Source organism: Periplaneta americana, chromosome 4, assembly GCF_040183065.1.
Source record: "Periplaneta americana isolate PAMFEO1 chromosome 4, P.americana_PAMFEO1_priV1, whole genome shotgun sequence".
In the NCBI taxonomy this organism is placed as follows: Eukaryota; Metazoa; Arthropoda; class Insecta; order Blattodea; family Blattidae; genus Periplaneta; species Periplaneta americana.
The window spans coordinates 176,896,976-176,920,543 of NC_091120.1; the positions used below are offsets into that span (position 1 = coordinate 176,896,976).

At 35.9% G+C, this 23,568-nt stretch overlaps 1 protein-coding gene across 9 annotated transcripts in view; it reads left to right on the forward strand.

Moving 5' to 3' along the window:
• LOC138698474 (pre-mRNA cleavage complex 2 protein Pcf11-like) overlaps nucleotides 1–23,568 on the forward strand; it is a 169,922-nt gene that overhangs the window by 29,548 nt on the left and 116,806 nt on the right. For 8 of the 9 annotated variants that reach the window (XM_069824418.1, XM_069824422.1, XM_069824423.1 and 5 more), the window contains exon 3: nucleotides 17,097–17,222. The exons of the other annotated variant lie outside the window; for it this stretch is intronic. In XM_069824418.1, coding sequence (XP_069680519.1) covers nucleotides 17,097–17,222 — 126 coding nt within the window. The remainder of the gene's footprint in view (nucleotides 1–17,096; nucleotides 17,223–23,568) is intronic. 9 annotated transcript variants of the gene reach the window in all.

Here is a 23,568-nt window from a genome sequence, read left to right on the forward strand (position 1 = left end):
AAAAATAAGCTGAATGTTTGAGTTTGGTAACTATGAAATGATGTAACATTTTATTCCTATATTTCCCACGTTCAATATAATGTGACCTTCAACAGGCATTTGGTTTCCAGTTATGCCTGTGATATCCATATTTTGTTCTTTACGTACCTGTACATGGGCTTTTAGGCTTTGTTTTGTAATGAGAGAAACACTTGAACCTGTGTCTATGAAAGCAGTGCATACCTCTCTCAGATCTTTATTTTCTAACTGTGTAAGATACCCATGATCTTCTTGCCTACAGTCTTGACTTGTACAGCAACACAAACGAGACTGTACCATTGTGTTGTATCCTAGTTTTCCTGATTCACTCCCCCATTATTATATCCTTGGTATCCACATCTGGATCCTCTACCTCTTTGGCCACCTCTATTATACCCCTTACATTCCCGTGCACAGTGTCCTACTTTCTTGCACTGTTCACATACTTGAGTGGTACACTCTCTTGCAAAATGCCCATTTCTATTACATTTGTAGCATTTACTATCTACAAAGTGTATTGATTCTCTCTTAACCCTATCACTCCCGTATTGTGGAAAACGGTGTGGGGTCTTGCTCTCAAATCCCTTTGAGAATGGTTTTACACTAGACTGTCACTCACAATCCTCTACTACAGCCTTATCTATAACCTCTTTCAATGATAATTTGTCTGACGTTAATTTCACAGCTTCTCTTACAGCATCTTGAAGTATTCCATTAATGAAAACATTTTCCCCCAATTTAATTATAATGTTTTATCCTCCTTGTTTCTCTAAAGGGTCCCAATCTGTTGTAAATCTGTTGGTACTATCCAAAGTGGCTTGAATAAGTTGTTCTACACGAGGTCCCCATTGTGTAATGCCTTCATTAGGTTTTTGTTTAACCTGACATAGTTGAGTAGTGTAGTACGCAAACATTCTCTGTACTGCAAAGTGGGTTTCTAACTTTTCTTTAATTTCTGCCCAAGTGATGGGAGTAGAAGGTCGAATATTTAAAGTTCTTTTAGCATTTGCTGTAATTTTGGCAAGGATATATTTTACAAGGGTAGGTTGCTGGTCGTTACTCACTAATGATTCTGCTGATTCCACATTATCAATGAATTCAATAAGAGTACTTGGATCCCCCGAAAAACCCTTTTCAAATAATTTAGCGGCTGCTGTGGTAGAAAATTCTGTATTCACATTTCGTTGACTTAATAACGTCATTATTTGTTCTTCTAATACTGCAATTCGTTCATCCGTAGCTACATTACTTTCTGCCATTCCGTCTAGTGGGTTATTCTTATCTTCACTAATCTAACATACAATTTCAGAAAGATACAAGGATTAACGACATCCCTCGAGACTAGAAGGCTAACTTACCCAGTGCTAGTGACTGTTGACTGAAAGGCGCGCCTCCAACTGCTTGAATCCTTGGACTTCTGCTGCTGGACACTATCACTATCAGTGTTCAAGTTGATTGATATTTGGTCAATTACATCTGGAACTACTCCGTCCTTTTCCCAGTATTCTGCTTCTAAATTGGCGACGTGGTGGCAGAAACCTGCCCAATGTAGTCGTGTTACCTCCTGTATTGCGTTTTTCGTAGTTTCGCGCAGCTTTGTTAAAGACAAATCTCCTGTAACATTCGTGTCCCTTACAATTCTCTTGATTTTCGACCATGCGAGTTCGATGGCATTTAGATCACACATATATGGAGGAAGACTTATCACAACATGTCCACTACCTGACAACATGTTATCTATTCTATACGTCTTCTCCTTTGGTTTCAGTGGAAGAATCAGTTTATAAAAGTCGTTCTTACGCATTGTCTCATTGCACTCGACTCCTTTCTTTCTCAGCCACTCTATCATGTCCCCTTTGAGGGCATAGGGTGATGGCGCTTTATCAACCTGAATGCAATGGTATGGTGCATTGTCTAAAACGACAACAGAAATTGGCTGAAGATTTGGCATAAGTTGATTAACTACCCACTTTTGAAAATTGCCGCTATTAATTTGCCCATGGTAGTCTCCTGTTGTAGAGCCAGCTTTGCATATTAGTTCTGCACCGGCAAGAAAACCACTTGCGCCCCCGGTATGTAGTATTATCAGTCTGTTCCCCGAATTCATATTGTCCTGAACTCCCATTACGTCATCACTTTGCCAACATCTTCGGTGAGTTAGATTGCTATCGACCCACGTCTCGTCTACGTACACAATTTCACGTCCTTCTTCTCGATACTTCTTCATTTTACGCATATAGTTTGCCCTCCAATCTATAATATCCGGTCTTTCTACCAAGATTTTTCGTTTTGACTGGCATTTCCTCCATCTAAACCCCATGCTTTTCACGACTCTGTTTAGTGATTTTCTGCCCCAAGGAAAATTGATTTTTTCTTTAATTACCGTCAAAAGTTTAGGTATTGTCGGCACTCTCTTTTCTTGAATATAAAAGTCTTGTATTGTATTTCTTATAACACACTTGTCGAAGTCGTCTACATGCAGTATATTACGAGATATTATTCGTCTCTTCTTTCCTGGCGATTTCAGAAGTCTATCCGGACTGTTTTCTTTTCTTATCTTATATTCCTTCCTAATCTTCTTTATTGTACTATACCCTACTCCAGTGTATTCGGCCGCTCTTTCAGTTGATTTATTTAAGGGAATCCTCAAATGTTTTTGCACTCTTTCCTCATCGCACTTCTCTATGATGTTAGCTATTATTTCTCTTGCTTCACTATGAATAGTTGTGTTTGCCTTTCTATTAGCCATACTAAACGAAAGTGTTTAAGACTATCGTTCTTGCTAATATCACTGCTCTATAATCTCGCACTATTATTCCTATACTATAGCTATACAAATCCTATACTATTTTATCACTACACTACACTATACTAATCCTATACTAGATATACGCACTACACTGAATTACACAGATTTACTGTAATTACTGTATAAGGAAGTTCTGAATTGAACAATGTAAAGAATACTGTAAACTCAAGTTGACTGCACTCTCGCAATATATATTCAGAACTGGTAGTTGTCTGTCAATGTCATAGAAAGGCCACCCCCATCCCGAACCTTTAGTAGCTACCCTCTTCCCCGCGGTTGCAGCAGACCCCTCTCACACGGACACAGTTACTAGTCCTCCACAGTAACCCTCTGCATTTCTTACCGGTTTTGAAAAAATGTAAGAGACAAACTTGCCTAAGTGTCACATATGAATTTTGCAAAAATACAGTTAAAAATAAGAAATCATCCATTAAAATATACTTACTACAAAAAATAACTTACCTGATGAAGTCAGATCACCGTAATTGGGTTGATAATCTTTGTCATCATCACTGTTATCTTCAAACATGTTATGAATGGACTCCAGGTGTCACTTTTCATATGCCATGTTTGTTTGGCATAATTGTGTCTGTATGGTACTGCTGCAAATGAAATGGATCTGTTAGACATTAAACTTCAGATGTCTCATTAGTACAATTTTTGTACTTGTGGCCGTATTCTTCCCAAGGTGCGGTATGTGAATAGCACACTAAAATTGCTGCACGAATGTTTTTTTTTTTAATCTGAACTAAACCTATTTTTAACTAGTTGCACCTAATCACGTGAATACATACAAGTTAATGTTTAATTATTTTGTTCATAAACTGTTGTCAATCAGGGCCTGTGCCTGAGCGTGTGTTCAATTACTGCTTGGGCTAATTGCCTGGTTGGATTTTTTCTACGAGATTTTCCTCAACTGTAAAGCGAATGTCAGGTGAACCTGTGGTGTAATGGCCAGAGCGGCTTAGGATGGTAGGCTGCCACCAGGTTATTAATATGTTAACCAACGGTGTTTAAGACATCGTGGGCTTCTAGACTGTCCTGAGATCCAGAAATGAACAGTAGTCGAAGTCGAGAATGTCTGAATGAATGAATGAAATAGCCTATGAATTTTCCGTGAAGGGCTATGGCCTCCTAAAAAGGAGAGCTCTTTAGAGATCATGCGGTGAGCTAATCCGCATGACAGTAGGTTATGTTCTATATAGGGGAGAGTCGGGTAGTATCGGACATCGGGTAATATCGGACAGTGAGTTTCTGTCATTTACCACACAATGATAGTACCTGATTGACATGGTTACGTTTCTGTGATGTCGCATAGAGAAACGTAACCATGTCATTCAGGTACTACCATATTGTGGTAGATGAAAGAAACGCACTGTCCGATATTACCCGATGTCCGATACTACCCGACTCTTCCCTAGGTTTTGTTCATCGTTCGTGTGTATACACTTGCACTCTCACTCGATACTTGCAAACTGTAGCGATCTCCATTCTTCTCGGTTCTTGGCTGTTCTGGACCACAGGGGTCCAGCTAGGCTCTTGAAGAAGTCTGCCCATCTGGTCCCAGGTCTTCCTCGGTTTCGCCTCCCGATGCGTGAGTCCCATGTGGTGGAAATATGCGCCCATCTGCAGCCTTGAAGTCTCGACACTTGGCCTCCCCATTTCCATTTCAGGCTTTCCCTTTGGTGTGCCATGTCTCTGGTGTTTGTCATCTGCTTGAGTCTTGTGTTGGAAATTTTGTCTCTGAGGGAGAGTCCTAGGATTTTCCTCTCCATTTTGCGCTGGCAGATCTGAATCTGTGTCTTCTGGTTCACAGTCAGTTTCCAGGTCTGACAGCTGTAAAGTAAGGTTGGGAGGATACAGGATGCGAGAATGTAATACTTTATTAATATAGTAGATGAAAAAGATACAATGCATTATGGTGTGGACTTGTCGGTGAAGCAAGTAGAAGTGAATCCAGAATATATACAAAGTTGGTTATATATTAAATATGTGGGCTGTCAGGCTCCTCCTATGCAATATTTTTCTAGCCAATCGTATGCATAGCGTCGGGGCTGTGCACTCCACATTACATTCATATATGAACATACGAGGGGTCACATAGTCATGTGCACTGACATTATACATACACAATAACTTGGACTTTACTATGATAAGAACAAATGTGTATTACAGGCAATAAATGATCTATGTACATTATTCCATCACACCTCCCTCCATATTAAATGTGTGGTTACCTTTTAAGGGGATTACACTTTTTTCTTTTGCCATGGGTTCAATGAGGATGAGGGACGAAGGGTAATGTTTGGGAGTTTGCTAACTATGGACTCCAGGGATTGTGTCTTTATTTGATTGATCAATTCGGTTACTTCCTCTGTTAGGGGGATTGATGGAGATGGTTTGCGTAAGGAAGGTGGAAGTGTTTGAGGTTTTAGTTCAAACAGTCTTCGACCTTGTTCCTTATCATCATCGTCCTTGCTCATCAAGTCATCATTGACTCGTGATCGCCTTTCATTCCTTTGACCATATTGTTGGTTATTAATAATTATGGGAGTAGAACATGAAGTTGGCCTGTATGACTTTTTACAGTCAGTAAATGTTCCTTTCCAGTTTACGTTGACGAACACACCAATAGAAGCATTTGCGACAGGATGCGCAACAAAAACAACAGAGCAATAAAAGTACAATACAGCCAATAATAGTACGTATAATAAACCAGGAATGAGTATGAAAAGAAAAAAGAAGAATCTTCCTGTATCTTTTTCTCTTCTTGTTTAATTTTTTTCTGTACCTCATCAATACACATACCCATGTATTTGAAATCGTGGGTTGCTGTTAATATGTTTGAAAATGGAAGAGTCATTTGCATATTTGCTAACTTTTCATGCTCATCATTGGTAATACAACAATCAATGTCCATCGGGACTAGAGGGATGACATCAGTTGTGTGGAATAAATCATACCAACTGAGGTCATGCCTTTACAGTAATGCTGTAGAAAAATCTTTCCTCGTGGATACATAGCTTTTTGTTCGTCATCGCAAACAATAGCAATTTCATCATGATCTGTGGTAACATACAACCGTTCATTTGTTTGTGACATTAGTATCCAGAGTGTTTTACTTAAGCTCATATATTTCTCTAAAAGTTGACATGTTACTGGGTATTTGTGTGTTACAAAGTGTAATAAACCAGTAAGGCAGTCATCGTTAGTCAGGTAGTTGATAGGGCTTGTTTCTGCACAAATATAATTAATACTATATACTTTTTTACACATCCATTTCATAATGTCCTTCTCCCATAATATGTCTTACATTGATCTGATTCTGCCAGTGGTATTTGCCAATACCCACTTGCACAGTCGAGAGCAGTGAAATATCGTGCCCATCCCAACTTATCTACAATATCTTGTATGTTAGGCAATGGAAAAGTATCGCCTACCGTCTCTGCATTTAACTTTCTAAAATCTACACAAATTCTCATTTTCTTTATGCCTGATGCATCCGTTTTCTTGGGTACTACTAGGATGGGAAAATTCCATGGGCTAGAACTCGATCGTATTATATCTTGTTCTAACATTTGTTTCACTTATTTGTCTACTTCTTGTTGATGGGCTTGAGGAAGTCTATAGTTCTTAAGTGTCAATGGATGTTGTGAGTGAGGTGTCGGTATAGTATGTGTCATTGTCTTTACTCCTGTTAACTGATCGCCTGGGAGTCGAAATGTCATTAAATCTATTACAAATATCCAAAATGGAATTACTTTCTTCCGTCAAATGTGTAAGATGTAACCCTGATTGAAGTAGTTGTAAACGTTCATTGGTATTTTTACAATTCTGATGTTGTGATATTGTTAATATTCGTTCTAACGAGGGAATGTCTGTAATAGTTTCATCATTCTCATTACAGTTTACAACTGCAACTATAAAATTGTTGATCCTTACACATAACTACGCTTTCGGCTACTATTATGTTTTGTGGATAGGTATTCTTTTGGACAATATCTTTTACCTTCTTCTTTTTGTAGGAAAGTCTACATATTGTTCTCGCCTTTCTTTAATAGTAATGGTACCTAATGTAAGTGTCTGTATTTGTCGAATATAATCTCGTTGGAGTATCAAATGTATATTTGAATATAATATTGGGGTAACATAGCATTTCACTTTATATTATTAATTTGAATGTTAATCCATCCAAGAACTTCTACAGGTATTCCTGCAATACCACTAATTTCTATCTTTGTGTATGTCGTGTAATCATCCCTTTCACTTTATCTTTTGTTACCAAGGAAATACTTGAACCGGTGTCAATTAAAGCAGTGCTTATCCCCAATAAGTCCTTGTTTTCTACTTGTACTAAAAATTCATGCATTTCTTGTTTACAGTCTTTTACTGTACAACAGCATAAAAGAGACTGCCGCGTTGCTGTCAATTAGTTTTCCTGACTACCACTTGTTTGATTTCCGAGCCCTCGTTGGGATCCTCTACCCCTACCTCGAGGATTGTTTCGACAATCTCTCACCTTGTGACCCCATCTTTTACAGGCATCACATCGAGGAGTGGTGCTATCGTGAGCGAAATGTCCACTTCGATTACATTTATAACATTTAATCGTCGAATCCACGACATGTACTATTTCTTTTTGTTATTCCTTTATGTCCCTCAAACTCTTGTTTGAATGATCGGTATCCCTGATACCCTGATTGACTCGTACCACCTCGGTTGGATGTGTATTTCACACTTGTCGATTTCCTGTCACATTCCTCTATCACAGCTTTATCAATAGCTTCTTTTAGAGACATTTTATCTGCGGATAGCTTAACTGCCTCTCGAACGGCTTCAGTGTATATACCATTAATAAATACATTCTTTCCCAACTTTATTATTATATCCTGACCATCTTGACGGGCTGTTGGATCCATTCCGTAGTGAAACGGTTTGTACTATCGAACGTGACTTGTATCAATTGTTCAATACACACACCCCACTGTAATACTTTGTTTGGTTTTTGTCATACCTGACACAATTGTGTCGTGTAATAGACGAAAGTGCATTGTACTGAAAAGTGAGTTTCTAGTTTTTTTTTTTTTTTAATTTCTGCCCAAGTAATATCAGGATGTGGTCGAATGACTGGTTTTTGTCTTTTGCAACCAGAGATTCTGCTGCTTCTACCTTATGTATAAACTCTGACAACTGTGCTGAATCTCCTGCGAAACCCTTTTCAAATAACTTAGCTGCCACTTTAATTGAAAATTCTGTGCTTACATTTCTTTGCCTCAAAAGAGTATTGAGTTGCTGTTCTAACAATATATTGAGTATCGTACAGTCAGTGAACACGAATTTGTGCAATTGACAAAGTCAAGTAATGCATATAAAATAAACAATAGAGATATAAAAAACAATAATGTAATTCTCTCTACTGGATCTATATCTGAAGGAGTAGTAATCTTTTACGAGTGTGGGTTGCTTCGTTTGTATCCTAATCTGACTATATTTTGTTGAAAAATAAGAAGGGCTAACACCATTCCACAGAAGTAGAAAGAAAACTTACCCGATACTAGTGATCGTGGAGCTGCAGTGGTGCCTCTGTCTAGTCGATCCTTGAATCTCGTAGTCAGACTGCAGGGTGAGTTTCTCTCGCGGGATGTCAGCAACAGGAACACCAAGATCTGGATCTGATGCCCAAAAAAAATGGAGTTGGAGCCACCAACTGTCCTTAGGGCTGTTTCTCGTTGTCCAGGAACAACCAGGATCAGCAACACAGCAAAGATGTAGAAAGTAGTATTACAAAGGTAGTTCGTAACGATATCAAAGTGGATAGTAGATGTCTGAAGTCCTCCAATTCTGCAAAGTCGATAAGAAGATGCTCTTCTATCCCACTGCTGCCACCAAGATGTGGTGTAATGGCCAGAGCGCATTAGGATGGTAGGCTGCCACCAGGTTATTAATATGTTAACCAACGGAGTTTAAGACGTCGTGGGCTTCTAGACTGTCCTGAGACTAAGTCCAGAAATGAAGAGTAGTTGAAGTTGAGAATGTAATATTTTATTAACATAGTAGATGAAAAAGATACAATGCCACTATGGTGTGGACTTGCTGGTGAAGCAACTAGAAGCGAACTCAGAGCATATACTAATTTCGGTATATATTAAATATGTGGGTTGTCATGCTCATTCTATGCAATACTTTTCTAGCCAGTCGTATGCATAGCGTCGGGGCTGTGCACTCCACGTTACATTCATATATGGTCATGTGAGGGGGTCATATAGTCATGTGAACCAACATCATACATACGCAAAACTTGGGACTTTACTACGATAAGAACAAATACTAATAAGGAAAGAGGAAAAGAAAGGGAGCAGCTTGTGCATCAATATGACTAATGTATATCATGTGGTTAATTGTAAAACTGACATGTGTATTACATGCAATAAATGATCTATGTACAATATTCCATCACAATCTCATACATCATCTCTCAAAATACCATCTATCACCAGTTCAATGTACGCTAAAAGGGTGTAGTGATTGATACAGTGTCGTTAAATAACAAACTAAAAGGATCTATTGTCGCATATTAACCTCATCTTCTCTACTTTTCATGACTGTTTGAAAACACACCACTGCGTATTTTATCAAGTTTTTCTTCTTTTAATTATTTGATAAAATATGTGTTAGGCATATGGGTTTGTAGGAGACGAGCAGTAGAAAGCTGCGAATATGAAAGTATTCTGTGTGCGAGACGGATTTTTTGTGAAGAGGAATTAAAAGAGTTGTTTGATATATCTTCACCATATTAATCGTTTGAAGAAAAGTATTAATAGTGGAGTTAAACTTTTAGAGCCCCTTCAGATGAGACCACTTTTAGAAGCGCTGCCACTTTTGAATAATGGATATAAATGACGGTCTTCATACTCAGCTACAGCCACAGAATAATGGCACTGCAGAAAATCTGAGTGGTTGGCTTCGGCCACTGAAAGTGGCGCTTCCCATTGCAATACCAGGAATTAAATTGTAGGTTTTAGATGAGGCCACAATTTTAGTGGTGCATCTGTGCCTCCATGCCCCCCAAGTGCCTTCATGGCATGTTACTGGGATATCTTTACCTTTTTATCTGTGACGCTGTTAACGGATGACTGTTGGGCCACCAACATCATGGCAGTATAAGCCTGATATGGCACAGTGTTTTTTGTTTTCGAATTTCATTGGTAATTCCTGCTAGAAGGTCTTGAAATGATTTCTTAAACATGCGAAAATACGAGGAAAAAAAAAAATCCGTTTTATAGTCCTGATGTAAATCAAATAAAGTGTGAAATAGTTCTGTATTCTGTATTTCCAAAACCAATGGATGGACCTAGACTCCTTTTTTATTTTTACGTATGAGCAAAGTTGCCAAAAGTATATTTCTCTCTCTCTATCAGTGGCGGCCGCTGATCATGTTGCAGCGTTGCACAACGACCAAGTTTTACCCGCACATTAAAATTTTGTTTATATTAAATAACTAAACAGATTTTAAGTTTCCTTCTCGTCCAATTTAAATATATACATTTTTATTTATATATCATTCAAGAATTCGAGTATAAAATAATCAGCTTTTATAAAATTCATCAAATTGTGAATACTTCAGAAGTGGTCGTTGTGTGGCTTCAGCAACAGCCAGATTTGTGTAGCGGCTGGAATTGAAGGTAGGCTCAGTTCAGAGTTCCCTATCCCAGCAGTTAACACAGCTGGTCACGGCAAAGCTCTTGCAACAACCGGAAGCAAATAGTTCTTGTATTTGCCTGTAGATTGCAGAAGTGACCATTCCGAACGGACACATTTGCTGGATGACTCGTGACTTGAGACGAAATTTTCCGAGTCTTTGTTTCTCACGTGGTTTCTCACTTCCTGACTTCCTGTTTCCTGGCCAACATGTAGCTAGGTGAGCATGTGGTCCAGTCGTTTTATAATCGTGTGAAATCCATTTAATCCTCTCTTAAATATTTAGTTTTTGTTGGAATTTAAGTAGTTTTATGTGAATTGTGCTGTGTAATATATTTTTTTATTGGATGTGATATTTTCGTCAAGTTTGTGACATAGGTACTTAGGCATATAACGTTATGAATTTTGTAAGTTGTTTAAAAAACAGGAACTTTTCTTGAGTTTTATGTGAATTGTGGTAGTTATCACAATTTTTATAGTGCACTGATGTTTTCTTCAAGTTTGTGATATACGTGCGTTCACCATTATGAATTCTGTAAATAGTTTACAAAACAAGAACTTCTCTGTACTTTCTGACGAAAAATAAAAAATTAAAGAACTTGGTACACCATTGCCTGAGCTAAATATTGTCCAGACAGTTACTACGGGGGAAAGACAGTTCAAGAGAATTTTTAGAAAGGAAATTTACAATAATTGTGATTGTGAAGTGAAAAATGTACTGTTTTGTTTTCCGTGTATTTTGTTTGATGGGGAACAATCGTGGACAAGAACGGACATTACTGATATTAATCATTTAAGTACCAGCATTGGATTAAAATGACCATGTACTGATAAAGGTAACTAATTCTACCCCACTCTTCACAGAAAGTGCAACACCTAGACCCAAACTTCACCGGCCGCCACTGCTCTCTATGTCCATGTTCACTGGAAGACTGAAAAATTCTCTACAGAAATTTAGTGTATTAAGTAGTGCTTCAAACATCCGTTTGCAATGCCACTAACAAGCCACTAGTGGGTCCTTAACATTAATTTCCTTATACCCCTTTTTATCATAGAAAAAAGAGCACTGACAGGTTTTTCTCACTAGGGGCATAACAGTTCCTCAATGCCCATGGAGTTAATATAACATTGTGTGTTTATTTTCTGTACCCTGTTTATAATGAAACCATCACATATAGAAAATATACATAGTCGTGAACACAATATGTTTAGAAAATTGCATAATATATTAAAAAGTAAATATGTCTGACTTCTTAGTAGGGGTTGTTGCCACTATAGGCCCACCTCTGCATAGGAATGGGTTGCATGGAAATGTGTTTTTCATTTGTTAATGTGGTGACATTTGTATATTGACTTTTTTATATCTCAGAAAAAATATGCATTATACAGAACTTCTGAAGGTTTGCCATAATTTCGTAATTTACTTCTTTATGATCAAGTACTGTCTATACAGTTTTTTTTGTCTCGTGTTAATGACTGTTTGCATTGTGTTAAGAGGAGTGTATTATGACAGATTGTGTCTGAGAATAGGATATGATCTGAAGAATAATCAGTGTTTACAGCTAGAAAGTTGGATCACTAGCTCACCGTAATTTGCTGTGAAGCATGCAGAATACATTTAATATGATTTCTTTGGTAGTAGAATTAATTCAGTTAACTTCATCTCATAATTTTGATGCTATATTTTATCAGGAGTTTTTTTTTTATGAATGCTCAAATTTAGTATATGAGTCATTCTCGAGTTTTGCAGCAATTCCTGTCCATTGCAAATATTATCACTACTATGTTTCATATTTACTATATAAATTAAATTTTAAAATAATCAGTAGAACACAAAGAACAATTGGGACAACATTTTAATTGTGCTTCAAAGTATTATATATTTAAATGATTTTCATAAGCTAGTTGAAGTACTGTAAATGTAAATTGTCCACAACCACAAAATAGAAATAATATCGCTTTATAACTTCACAGATGGTGGGAAGATTCAGATGCTCTTGTTTGAAAACTAACTCCTACTAAATTAATATCAAACCTAGGCACTTTACATGCTCACTCTATGAAACTTAAACTTAGAAAGCAATTTTCAAATGAGTCATAGAATATTGACGTCCTTGGTGTTATTAATATGTACAGTGAAACCTCTCATTTACGGACATTGAAGGAACATAACAATCTGTCAGAATCTGGAAGGTGTCCTTTATTGGGAGGGAGACTCCCCAATCCAACAGTAAATTTATAATATGCATTATGTATCCCTTCACGCTTTAAATGAAATGTGTTACTGTAGTTTAATTCTAAATACAGTTTAATGTACTACAGTAAATTGTTTGCAACTTTGAACTACAGTAGATAAAACTGAAAAAGGAAAATGTCATGCATATTCTAGGTCTACAGTTAAACAGTATTGTAATTTATAGTTTTCAACTTAACCTTTACGTTCAGGTGTCATATCTCTCGAAACAGAACAACTGATTCAAGTGAAGAGAATAATCCTACTAACCCTATCATGTGTCGAATACAATTTCATGATCGCGGAAACCTTGGACCCATCAGACAGGTTAAATTTAATTACTTTGTTTAACCGGCTGGGCTAGTGGTAGCCTACGAGACCCTTTTTGTCTTCTTTCGTGTTAAGGAATTTCTGTACTGTTCTCAAAACAAAATTTTCCATTTTTGTAACACATTAGGTCTTGAAATCCAAGTTCTGTCTGCAGTCAGGAGGTAAAAAAAGCTTTAGGACTGTGAAACAGCTGTCCGTGTCTGTCTGAGAGTGTCCGTAAACGAGAATTAAATTTATCACTACTTCTATATTGTTTCAGTTGGGACATAAAAATCTGTCCGTATATGAGGAGTGTCCGTATCTTGGGGGTGTCCGTAAGGAGAGGTTTCACTGTATGTGGTAATATTTATATATTTGCAATTTGTTTCTGGACTTCACTGTAGAGTGTGCTGTTATCAGAGCATATTCATCCCATACATATAGGTGGAAAGAAGAATTGTTTTACAGTGTGTAATTGAGCTTCAAGTGTTACATATATAAAGATAGGTCAGGTTAATTGTATGTCCTTTGAATTACTTAATATTTTGATACTAATTAATAATACTGAAATGTCAATTATTTTTTAGCAAATGTACGAGTTGTTCCTTTGTTTATATAACGAACTTCAACTTGATACAGGCATTTTCAAATTTATAAAAAAAAAATCTAAACATAATCAAATGTCCCCCAAGTTATTGTCCTTTGTGTTACCCTAAAATAGGAACCAAAATGACTGGGTAACACCAAATTAACATTTCATTTAAATGCTTTGATAAGTAACCAGTTCAGTTAAACTGAAGTGTTTCAAGTAATTTTCCATTTCTGATTCTCTCTATTGCTGCGAACTCAGAGAATCACTCATATGCACTATTATATGAACATTGCTGAGCAAGTGATCCAGTGTAAGATTTTATTTAAGTTAAATTATATGAAATAAAATACCTATATCTAGAAGTTGTTTAATTTATTGCATTTTAACTTTTGAATAGTTTAATATGAACTGTTTTTATCTAGTATTGTATTTGAAAGATAATGAGCTTGAATTTATAACAAGTAGTAGTTCTTTCTTGAATAAATGTTGTTTGTTACATGTTGAATGAATTAATTTTGGGGAGGGGTCTTGTGGTCTATAGTATTGTGTAGTCGAGTTTATATGAGCAACTATTTCTTGTTAAAAGTGCTTATTAATACACTTGTTAATATTTGGAATTAAATTTTGCGGTAAATATTTTGATTAAATACATTTTACATTCTTAACTATTTCTTATCATTAACCTTGAAAGAACAAATATAGTCCCTTTACAATTTAAGAGTTTCAGATCCTATAATTTAATTTTATCGCTACAGTTGGAAACGGTTTAATTTCTTTCCTCAATCCCATTGTGAAGTGCTGAAGAAAGCATCATTGTGCATGATTGGGTTTCAAAAATTTGTTTAGTGATGAAGTTAATTTAAAATATGTAACAATGTCTTTTCTGCATTTTAATTCCAATGAGAAAGAACTTAGTATTTTTTTTATCTTGTATGTGTGTTCCGCTGGAATCTATACAGGAGCAGGGAAAATCATCTTTGGAAGTTAATAAACATGTACATATACCAATCTTAGGAAAATTTCTTAGTTTTCAGACCAGGAGGGAAGAAGAAAATGAACCTCCATTTGAAATTACGAAATTTATTTCAAAACATACTGTACTCTCGAGGTACCATCTTTTCCACAGTGGAATATTTAAATTCAGTAGTATATTTGCTTCCTGGAAATTCAAGGCTGCCTCTTGAGAAAGCTTAACAGTCAATTTGATTTACAAAATTATTAAATTAATTTATATAGAGATATCAATAACAAAGGTATGTTGTTGTTTAGTCAACTGTCCGAAGACAGGTCTGAACCTCGTAAATGATACCAAAAAGGCACCACTTATGAGGCAACTAGGCCAGGAGATAATGAGATAGGGTGGCCAGTTCCTTTCTCCCTCCATTCCATACATTGTTGACTAAATACATATTACACTAGTCAGACTTAAGATGCATACAAACTATTGTTCTTCCTCTGACACACATAGTCAAATGAGGTGTACTGCCTGATAATAGATGTACATATCAGTTAGAATCTCAATCAGAGGATTAACAAAAGTATAATGGTCAAGATTGTTGGAGTTGGTGAAAATGTTCTAGGAAACGAAAGTAGAAAATGATTTTATGAGAGTATAAATGATTTCTTTTAATATTCAGAGAGACTGTAAGGGCTAATAGTGATATATTTTTTATGATTGCAGTTGGAATACCTAGTTCCTTGCACACATCAACAAAGAATTTAGGGATTATCCCTCTTTCATTGTGTTCTTCATACTGATATCCACTATTTGGAGCATAATATAACATGGAATACACCGAACAATAAATTCAATTATGGGGTTATTAATAAAGAGAAATTGCATGGATTTTCGAAAAATACTGGTAATCCAAATGAGAGATCTACATAAAGATTAATTTTTTGGTCCTATAGATAATTCTATAGGACCAAAAAATTAATCTTTACGTAGATTATCCACCCAGCAGTGCATATATACTTTGGAATCCCGGCCACCAAGTCACTCAAATGCTCTTCTTGTGTGATGACAGTTGATTTAATATATGCCGAACATGGAATAACATCAGTAAGGAAAAAATACCGAAGGAGAAAGATTCGATCCAGTGCTGTGGATCAAGCCTCGACATAGCTCAGTGGTTAGAGCACCCAGTGCATAGAACTGGTAGTCCCGGGTTCGAACCCTGGTGCCGGAGCGAATTTTTCTCCATTAATAATTAATGGCAAATGAGTTATGTTAAAGTCTCCTACTCCAAATGTTTCCTGGATAAACTTTCTCAGTACCAGTACACATCATACTGGTGACTGTAACACATACCTTTTTCTTTTACACTAAACTATTGTAAAAGGGCTATTTCTGAGTCTTTATAGGCTAATCTTCTTTTAACTTCTATATTATGAAGAACCAGCACTGCTATCACAGTCCTGATTTTCTTGATATTGCTGGCAGTTTATACCCCTATAACATTATCTGCTTCCAATTAAGTAGCCAGTCCTCCTTTATTTAATTTATTCATTTCTTATTTTATTTTAGAACTACTACTTTGTTTTCAGCCCTGGCAAGATACTTGAAATCAAATAGAACTGTAATTCATAGACCAGTAGAAGGTATTAGACATAGCAATTCCAAATCTCGACACATGCAGTTATTGTCATTTTTTTTCTGACCTACTGATAACAATGGATATGGTGCTTTAACTTCAGTTTCAACGAAGTCGTGATAGCAGCCTATTGCGAAATGGGTGCAACCTGTGCTTATTTCGTATCAAGAGCTACTGTATGCATTGCCACTTTGAAAGTGGGGTTAGGAGATATGGCTGAACACACGAAAAATCACAAATTTAATTTATGTTGAACTTTTAAACGCATGTATACGTGGACATGTTAAGTAGTCACTTGTGCTGTAACTTAGAAATGCAAAGATTTATTATAGTATTATTTCGGCAAATAAGAAAAGCTTATCCTAGTCTTGTTAGGCATAATGGTACATGGCATTTTTATTTATTCCCTTCCAAAGAATATGTTTCCAACTTCTGTACAAATTCTACTGGAAAACACTATAAGTAGTTTAATATAAGCACTCATTCTGTCAAGAAATCTTCTAACAGTGTCCGTACAAAGTATAATGGATTGGAAGATTTATTGACATTTTTAAAAGAGAATCAGGTGCCTTTGTTAGGGAGAACAGTGGTTGAAAAATGCAAGAATATTCCTTATCACATGACCATCCCACCTTGTCCCCCATTCCTACTGATCCAGCCACATAAAGGAGAACAAGACTTCTGTTTGAGATCTTGTGGCTATTCCTGTGGTAGTAGTATTGTTAGGAATAAGGCAAGCAGGTTCTTGTAGTGTAGTAAAATTGGTGGTGAGGTTATCAAGAATGGAAGAAGCCTCAGCACACAGGACAACCCCCCCCAAGTATGTTTGTGCTGTTCGTGTAGGTGCGGGCCGAGATCAAGCTTCCTGTGTTATACCTCATCGACTCTATAGTGAAGAACGTTGGAGGCACATATACAGCACTCTTCACTCAGAACATCGTCTCAACATTCTGCAGTGTTTTTGAAAAGGTATTAATATCAATTCTTTTTAATTTTTGGGGCTCGGTATTTGTTTGATTTAGTTTAGTATTTATTTTTTTTCAAATTTGCAAATTTTATTTATTTATTTTTTTCCAATTTGAAGATTCCTATTTATATATGATATGTTGTATGTGCTTGTGTGCGTGTGTAAAACAAAGTGCAAGCTATGTTCTTCTGTAATCATAATCATATTTGTCATTAATCAGTGTAAACTAGAGTAGGGTTGATTCGTGAATGAATCGTTCATTCAAACGATTAATAATAAAGAATTGTAAGAATTGATTTGTGGTATCAACAAATCGTCGTCCAAAAGAATAGTAACGAATCGGCATGGTATCGTAACCCACGATTCTATTTACTTGTTTGATGTAATCCGTCAGCAGACATTTCCGAACTGTGCCGAATGCTCCTGAGCGAGAGTGAAATCAAAATACTGCATTTGTTAAGTGTGAAAAAAATAATGAACACGAACTTGAAATTTGCATGGTTAAATAGAGATGTAATGCAAAATAATGTACTTGATAATAAGGTTAAGTTGATAAATTATAATTAAGAAACACTATTTTGGATAATTTTGTAGACTAATGGAGGTCCTGATGAATGGTTCCAGCCAGTGAGAAAGAGACAATCCAATGTCTTGCCTCTTATGCCATCTATGCGAGAGATGTAGGATGTTTTTGTTCTATCCGTTGTTTGCAAAGGAGAGTGTCCTGTGAGTTGTTCATTGGCGATTCAAAAAAATAGGTGGAATTGCAGACTGGGAAGAATCGTGAACTCGTTGACGATTCAAAAGAATAGTTGGAATCGAAGACTGGGAAGAATCGTGAACGAATTGTTCGAATCAATATGTAATGTATGATTGAATCATTGGAATCGACTTATGAAAAAAATCGTGGTGCCCAACTCTAGTATAAACTGACATTCATTCATTGTGTTCTGCCCAAGGGCAGCTCTATCACTGCAAACCCAGCATTCTCCAATCTTTCCCATTTTCCGTCTTCCTCTTAGTCTCTGCATATGATCCATATATCTTAAACTGACGTAGACATTGTCAAAAGCAATACATAGTTACATACAATAACTTCAATTGAAATAGGATACAGTAAGATACAAACATTATTCAATTTATTTGTAAAGCTAAAAATTATGAAAGAAATTCAATGGGTTAATCACCAACTATGAATAAATACGAGGGTCAATCAGAAAGTAACGTCTCCTATTTTTTTTCTCCATAAATAAGTTTGTAATGTGAAAAATTTGAATTTGGCACAATTCTTCAAACTTTCTTCTACATTCCACTGCAATAACAGCTTCTGAAGTCAACAGATGTCTGCACTGCATCAATTTAGAAAATGGCTGACATCAATGTTCATATAAGACATTGTGCTGTGATAGAATTCCTGAATGCAGAAGGTGAAACTCCTATTAGCATTCATGAAAGGCTGAAGAAGGTTTATGGAGATGTAGCAGTGGATGTCAGCACTGTTAGACGATGGGTTCATCACCGTACGGAAGTTGAAGAGGAAATACCATTGGCTTATGAAAAATAAAGTGGTAGGCTGGCGATCGCAGTGGCTCCAAGCAACATCCAGTGAGTTAACAAGATCATTCATGATGACGCCGGGTAACAGCAGATGAATTGTGTCGCATACCATCCATCAGTTAAGGCAGTGTGATGGTCATTATTGATAAGCTGGGCTACTCTAAAGTTTGTGCACACTGAGTACCAAAAATGTTGATCGACCAGAATAAAGAGCCAAGAAAAACAATAGCCTCTGATCTGTTGCAGCACTTCAGTGTGGAGGGGGAGAATTTCTTTTCTAATTTTTATAGATTTCATTGTGATCTTTGCAGTTCACATGTTAAGTCCTTTTATAAATTTTATAACTGATTTAATTTAACTTTGTGTATAATATTTTCTTGTTGCTAGAAAGCACAAAGTCAAATTTCGTAATATCCTTGTTTGTGTCAGGTCTATCAAGGTAGATGTGCTTTGAGCATATGAAGGACATGTTATAAATTAGTGTAGCTTCATTCTCTGAAATAAACCTGGAAGTCTCTTCTGTTACTGGTACCTATTCCAGTTTAAAATGTCGCAGCAACTTTCTGTATTGATTGATGTGAAATGTCTTTGTTCAGTTTTTAAATTCTAACATATTTTTAAATCACCTGTAATTTTAGAAGTTAAGTATACTAATAAAGGAATTTTTTTTTCAGTGGGTAAATATATTTTTATATACTTAGTTTACTTATGAATGGCATTCAGTATGGGCCATGTAATATTTTTGTCATATAGTAAGCGGCTATTCTGTTACATCTTGAGAGACATCTCACTTTCCAGAGAAATGATGATTGTTAAGTCCCTTTTTCTGATATGTTCCTAGTTCTAGATAGTATTACCCAGCAAAACAGTGTACGAAATTCTGAAATTTATGTAATTATTAGAACAACTGATAATGGATTTAACGAAGTTCAGTTCAATATTTATTATAATTTTTGCATATTTTACAAGTACTGTATCAGCTTTGCAAAATGTTTCTACTCTTTAAGTTTGGGTTGTCCTGTTTTGGTATTGCTGTTTCTAAGAAATATAGGCCTACACTGGCCTTTATACCATATAACAGGAACATAGTGATTACTGTAGTAGTTTGCAAAGGTCACAGTTTCTCTCTCCTGTTTGAGACTTCTACTCCTTATGTGTAACTTCATTAAATCTGTAGGTTAATTTTCTTCTTCTGGAAAACATTTAAAACTTTCCACATTGTGCAGTGCCTGCTCTCAATACAAGGAATATTTCTTTGTGTAATACACATAGCAGAATTAAAACGTAATATAACAGTAAGGACAAAAATAGCAAAGATTTCTGTACGAGAACTTCGTAAGGTCAGTGATTACTTCTAGAAACTATATTAAGTACAGTTTATATTAAGATTATCTGGGTTTAATATTTTTATCATTGTTAATATTAATTTTGACTTCGTTATTTATGATTCAACACTGTAAATGAATTGCATCTTGTGACAGCAAATGAGAAGCAGTGGATTGACTCTAGGCAGATGTAGAACTGTCACTGAATATACATAATATCTGTTTTACTGGTCACTTGAAATAGAAAACTGAATGTTATGGTGCACGACCCAGATTAAAAGTCTGACAAATCCAAATGAATATTTGGAAGGATAGTTACAATGTTTTGGACAGATATTCAGGAGTGCTTTCATTTCTCCAGCTATTAATGCGTTAATTAATCATCATCATCCTGTTGTATTATAGATCTACCCTTGCAGTAAAATGATCTGAATTTTGCACATAATTCGTAAGGGAGCAGGTTAGTGGATGCAAGACTGAAAAGTACTGACCATTGAAGAAAAGATATTTTGGAGAGTTTGTGACTTAAGTACAAAATATACATGGGTCATTCAATAATTTGTGGCAACAATGTTTGTATGTGGTGCTATCAGCTGTAAATGATGCAAGCTGATAACAGTGAGAAAGAAGAGCGTCTGACGTGTGTTATCTGTGAGTTTGAAGACAATAATCTCATAAGATATTTGTAGTGAGTTTAATTTATAGAATGTTATCTGTAGCACTCTAAAATGTGTAGCAAATGCAAACAAAGATGCTTAATTTAAGTTAAGATTGCAAGAGGCAAGAATGTTCGACAATGCCATACAGCATTACTGGAAGCTTGTGGTAGAGAGACTTCACCATGTCGTACCGTGGCTAGGTGGGCACATGCATTTCGCAGCGGGAGGGAAGATGTTCATGAAAAACGTGGAGCTGGCAGACTGTACTCAGCAAGTGAATGCTGTAAGAGCGATGTTGGAAGAACACTGTTGTTGGTTATGATTTTGACAGATTCCTTTTCACTCATTCAGTTCCTGTCGGAAATCGTGTGAATGATGCATAGTACGGTTACTTTTTGGAACACCATTTACAACAAGCAGTGTGCCATGAACGTCCAAATCTCCTGAATTCTCGTCTTATTGTGTTACATGATGATGTTCATTCTCAGATAGCTGCCCCTGTGGTTAATTTACTTTGCAGGTGGAATTGGAAAGTTCTGGAGCATCCTCCATACACTCCAGATACGAGTCCATGTGATTTTGACCTTTTCCCGAAAATTGAATTACCACTTAGAGGAGTTTGCTTTAGAACCAGACAGGCAATTATAGCAGCAGTAGAGCAGTCTATTAGAAGATTAGTACAACAAGGAGCTGTGGATGGCATCTGTCGTGCCTCTGAGGTGTGGAGGTGGGTTCTTCATGTTGGAGGAGATTACTTCTGAGCACTGCAACAATGTGATTGTTCCAAAACTGTTTTCTTTGTTGAAAATTCAAGTGTTGCCACTAATTATTGAATGGCCCATGTATTACAAAGGGAATAAAGAAATTATTTCGTAATACATGAATAACATACAGGCAAAGACCATTTTATTTTGTGTGCAGTAATAAATACGAAAATTATATAATACGTAATAATCATCGGCATTTGGATGCTTTTTGTGTGTTGCTGTTACAGTTTGTCTTATTTGTGACACCATTATTTTTTAATGTGCGTCTAATTTTTCTCGCCATATTAATAATATATAATTCAGAAATTTCATTTTCCACACAATTCAAGATTGGCTTCAGACACTTTTCCATTGTTGGAGATTAAAAACTTGATTCTGTAATTATTACACTATTTTAACTTTTAATCTGTGGCAATATAGCCCTTTAAGGACCTAGACCGACAGCTTGCTGCTGGCCTCATGCCGAAGCAGAGGTGGACGAAATGATTACATGATAATGTATAAAAATAGACTCTGTGTATGTTCTTCAGTAATTTGAGTTATTTTTCATTGCTTACTCTTCATATGGAGTGATCAAATTTCTCACTGAGTTATGTTGTAATTGGATTGGGAGAGATTTTGTGTATTTTATCTGAATGAGAGAGTGAAGAGTAGACATCGTAGGAATCTTCAAATTATGGAAATATATGTAACTTTGGCGTAATTATGAATGTACTAGTTAAGTAGAAATAGGCATGGATAATAATTAAGACTGTAATTTCATGGATAGTATGCACATTATTGTAGCTATTATTACACTTTTAATACATAGTTTTGAGTAGTGTTAATTGATATGCATGCATATTTCGCAAATGCATCTTGATAAATTGAACGTGTTTTTCTCTACCCTTTCCTGATATTCCTTTCCTACCTCCTCTTGTTTTGGGATTACACATAACGAACTTTGTTCTTTGACGTCTGTGTGGTATGAAAAAGAAATATGCTGTTTTATTCCAGTGAAATAATTTATTTATTTATTTTTTCATTTTTGCATATAACATTTTGTACAACAAAATACTATAATTATAAAACGCAACATTTTAGAAAAATATTTATTCATTCTAAGTTTAGAATTTATTTTCTGGAAACATATAAACGTATTGAATCCATGGTCTTCTAAGAGAGATGTGAAAATACACAAATTGATCTTATGAATTATTAAATGGCAAGGGAATTGTAGGACAATCTTTCTCACTAATTAAAGTGGTCTCTTTGTCTCTTAACATTGGTGATAAATCACGTTAATGCGCACGTTTGAAATTTGAGTCTATTAAGATGAAAAGGTTTTTTGGATTTCGTAGCACAAAGATTGGTTCGAAATGTTGGCGAAATTATCTAAATTCACTTACGGCTTTAAACCTCATTGCTCACAGTGTCAGACTTTCTAGTTGCCTACATTTGTTCACATTCCGCCTCATCTACTTCGACTAGAGCAGTGAACAATACATCATTTATAAGGTAAGAGATGCTAAAAAAAAAAAAAAAGATCGAAAAAGGCAAAAGGAAGCAGAGGAGTGTTGTTCACTTCAGAAAATGAAAATCGCGACTACAGTCAGCTTTTCTCTCTCTCTCTTTCTTTCTCTCTTTCTTCCTTTCTCTCTTTATTTCTCTTCTCTCTTTCTCTATCTTTTTTCTTTCTCTTTTTTCTCTCTTTCTTTCTCCCTTTCTTTCTGTTTTTCTCTCTTTCTTTCTTTCCAAGCAGCTAAAACATTTTAATATCCACAAAAGAAAACTTATCAGCATGACATACCATATTGTTTTGTAGGAATCGAATGTAGGTATATTTGAAATGGAGAGAAAAACTTCAGCTATTTGGCTAATTCTGCATTTGAACGCTTATTTACAGTACAATTTCTAACTCTTCATGAGGCTGATTATAACATTTTGATGTCTTAAATTTCTTATAAGTGTCACAGTTCCAGTTTATTACTTACCTGTCCATATGCAGAGTAAATGAAGAGATTTTCAGAACGATTTTTGTACCATTTAATAGCGAGAAAT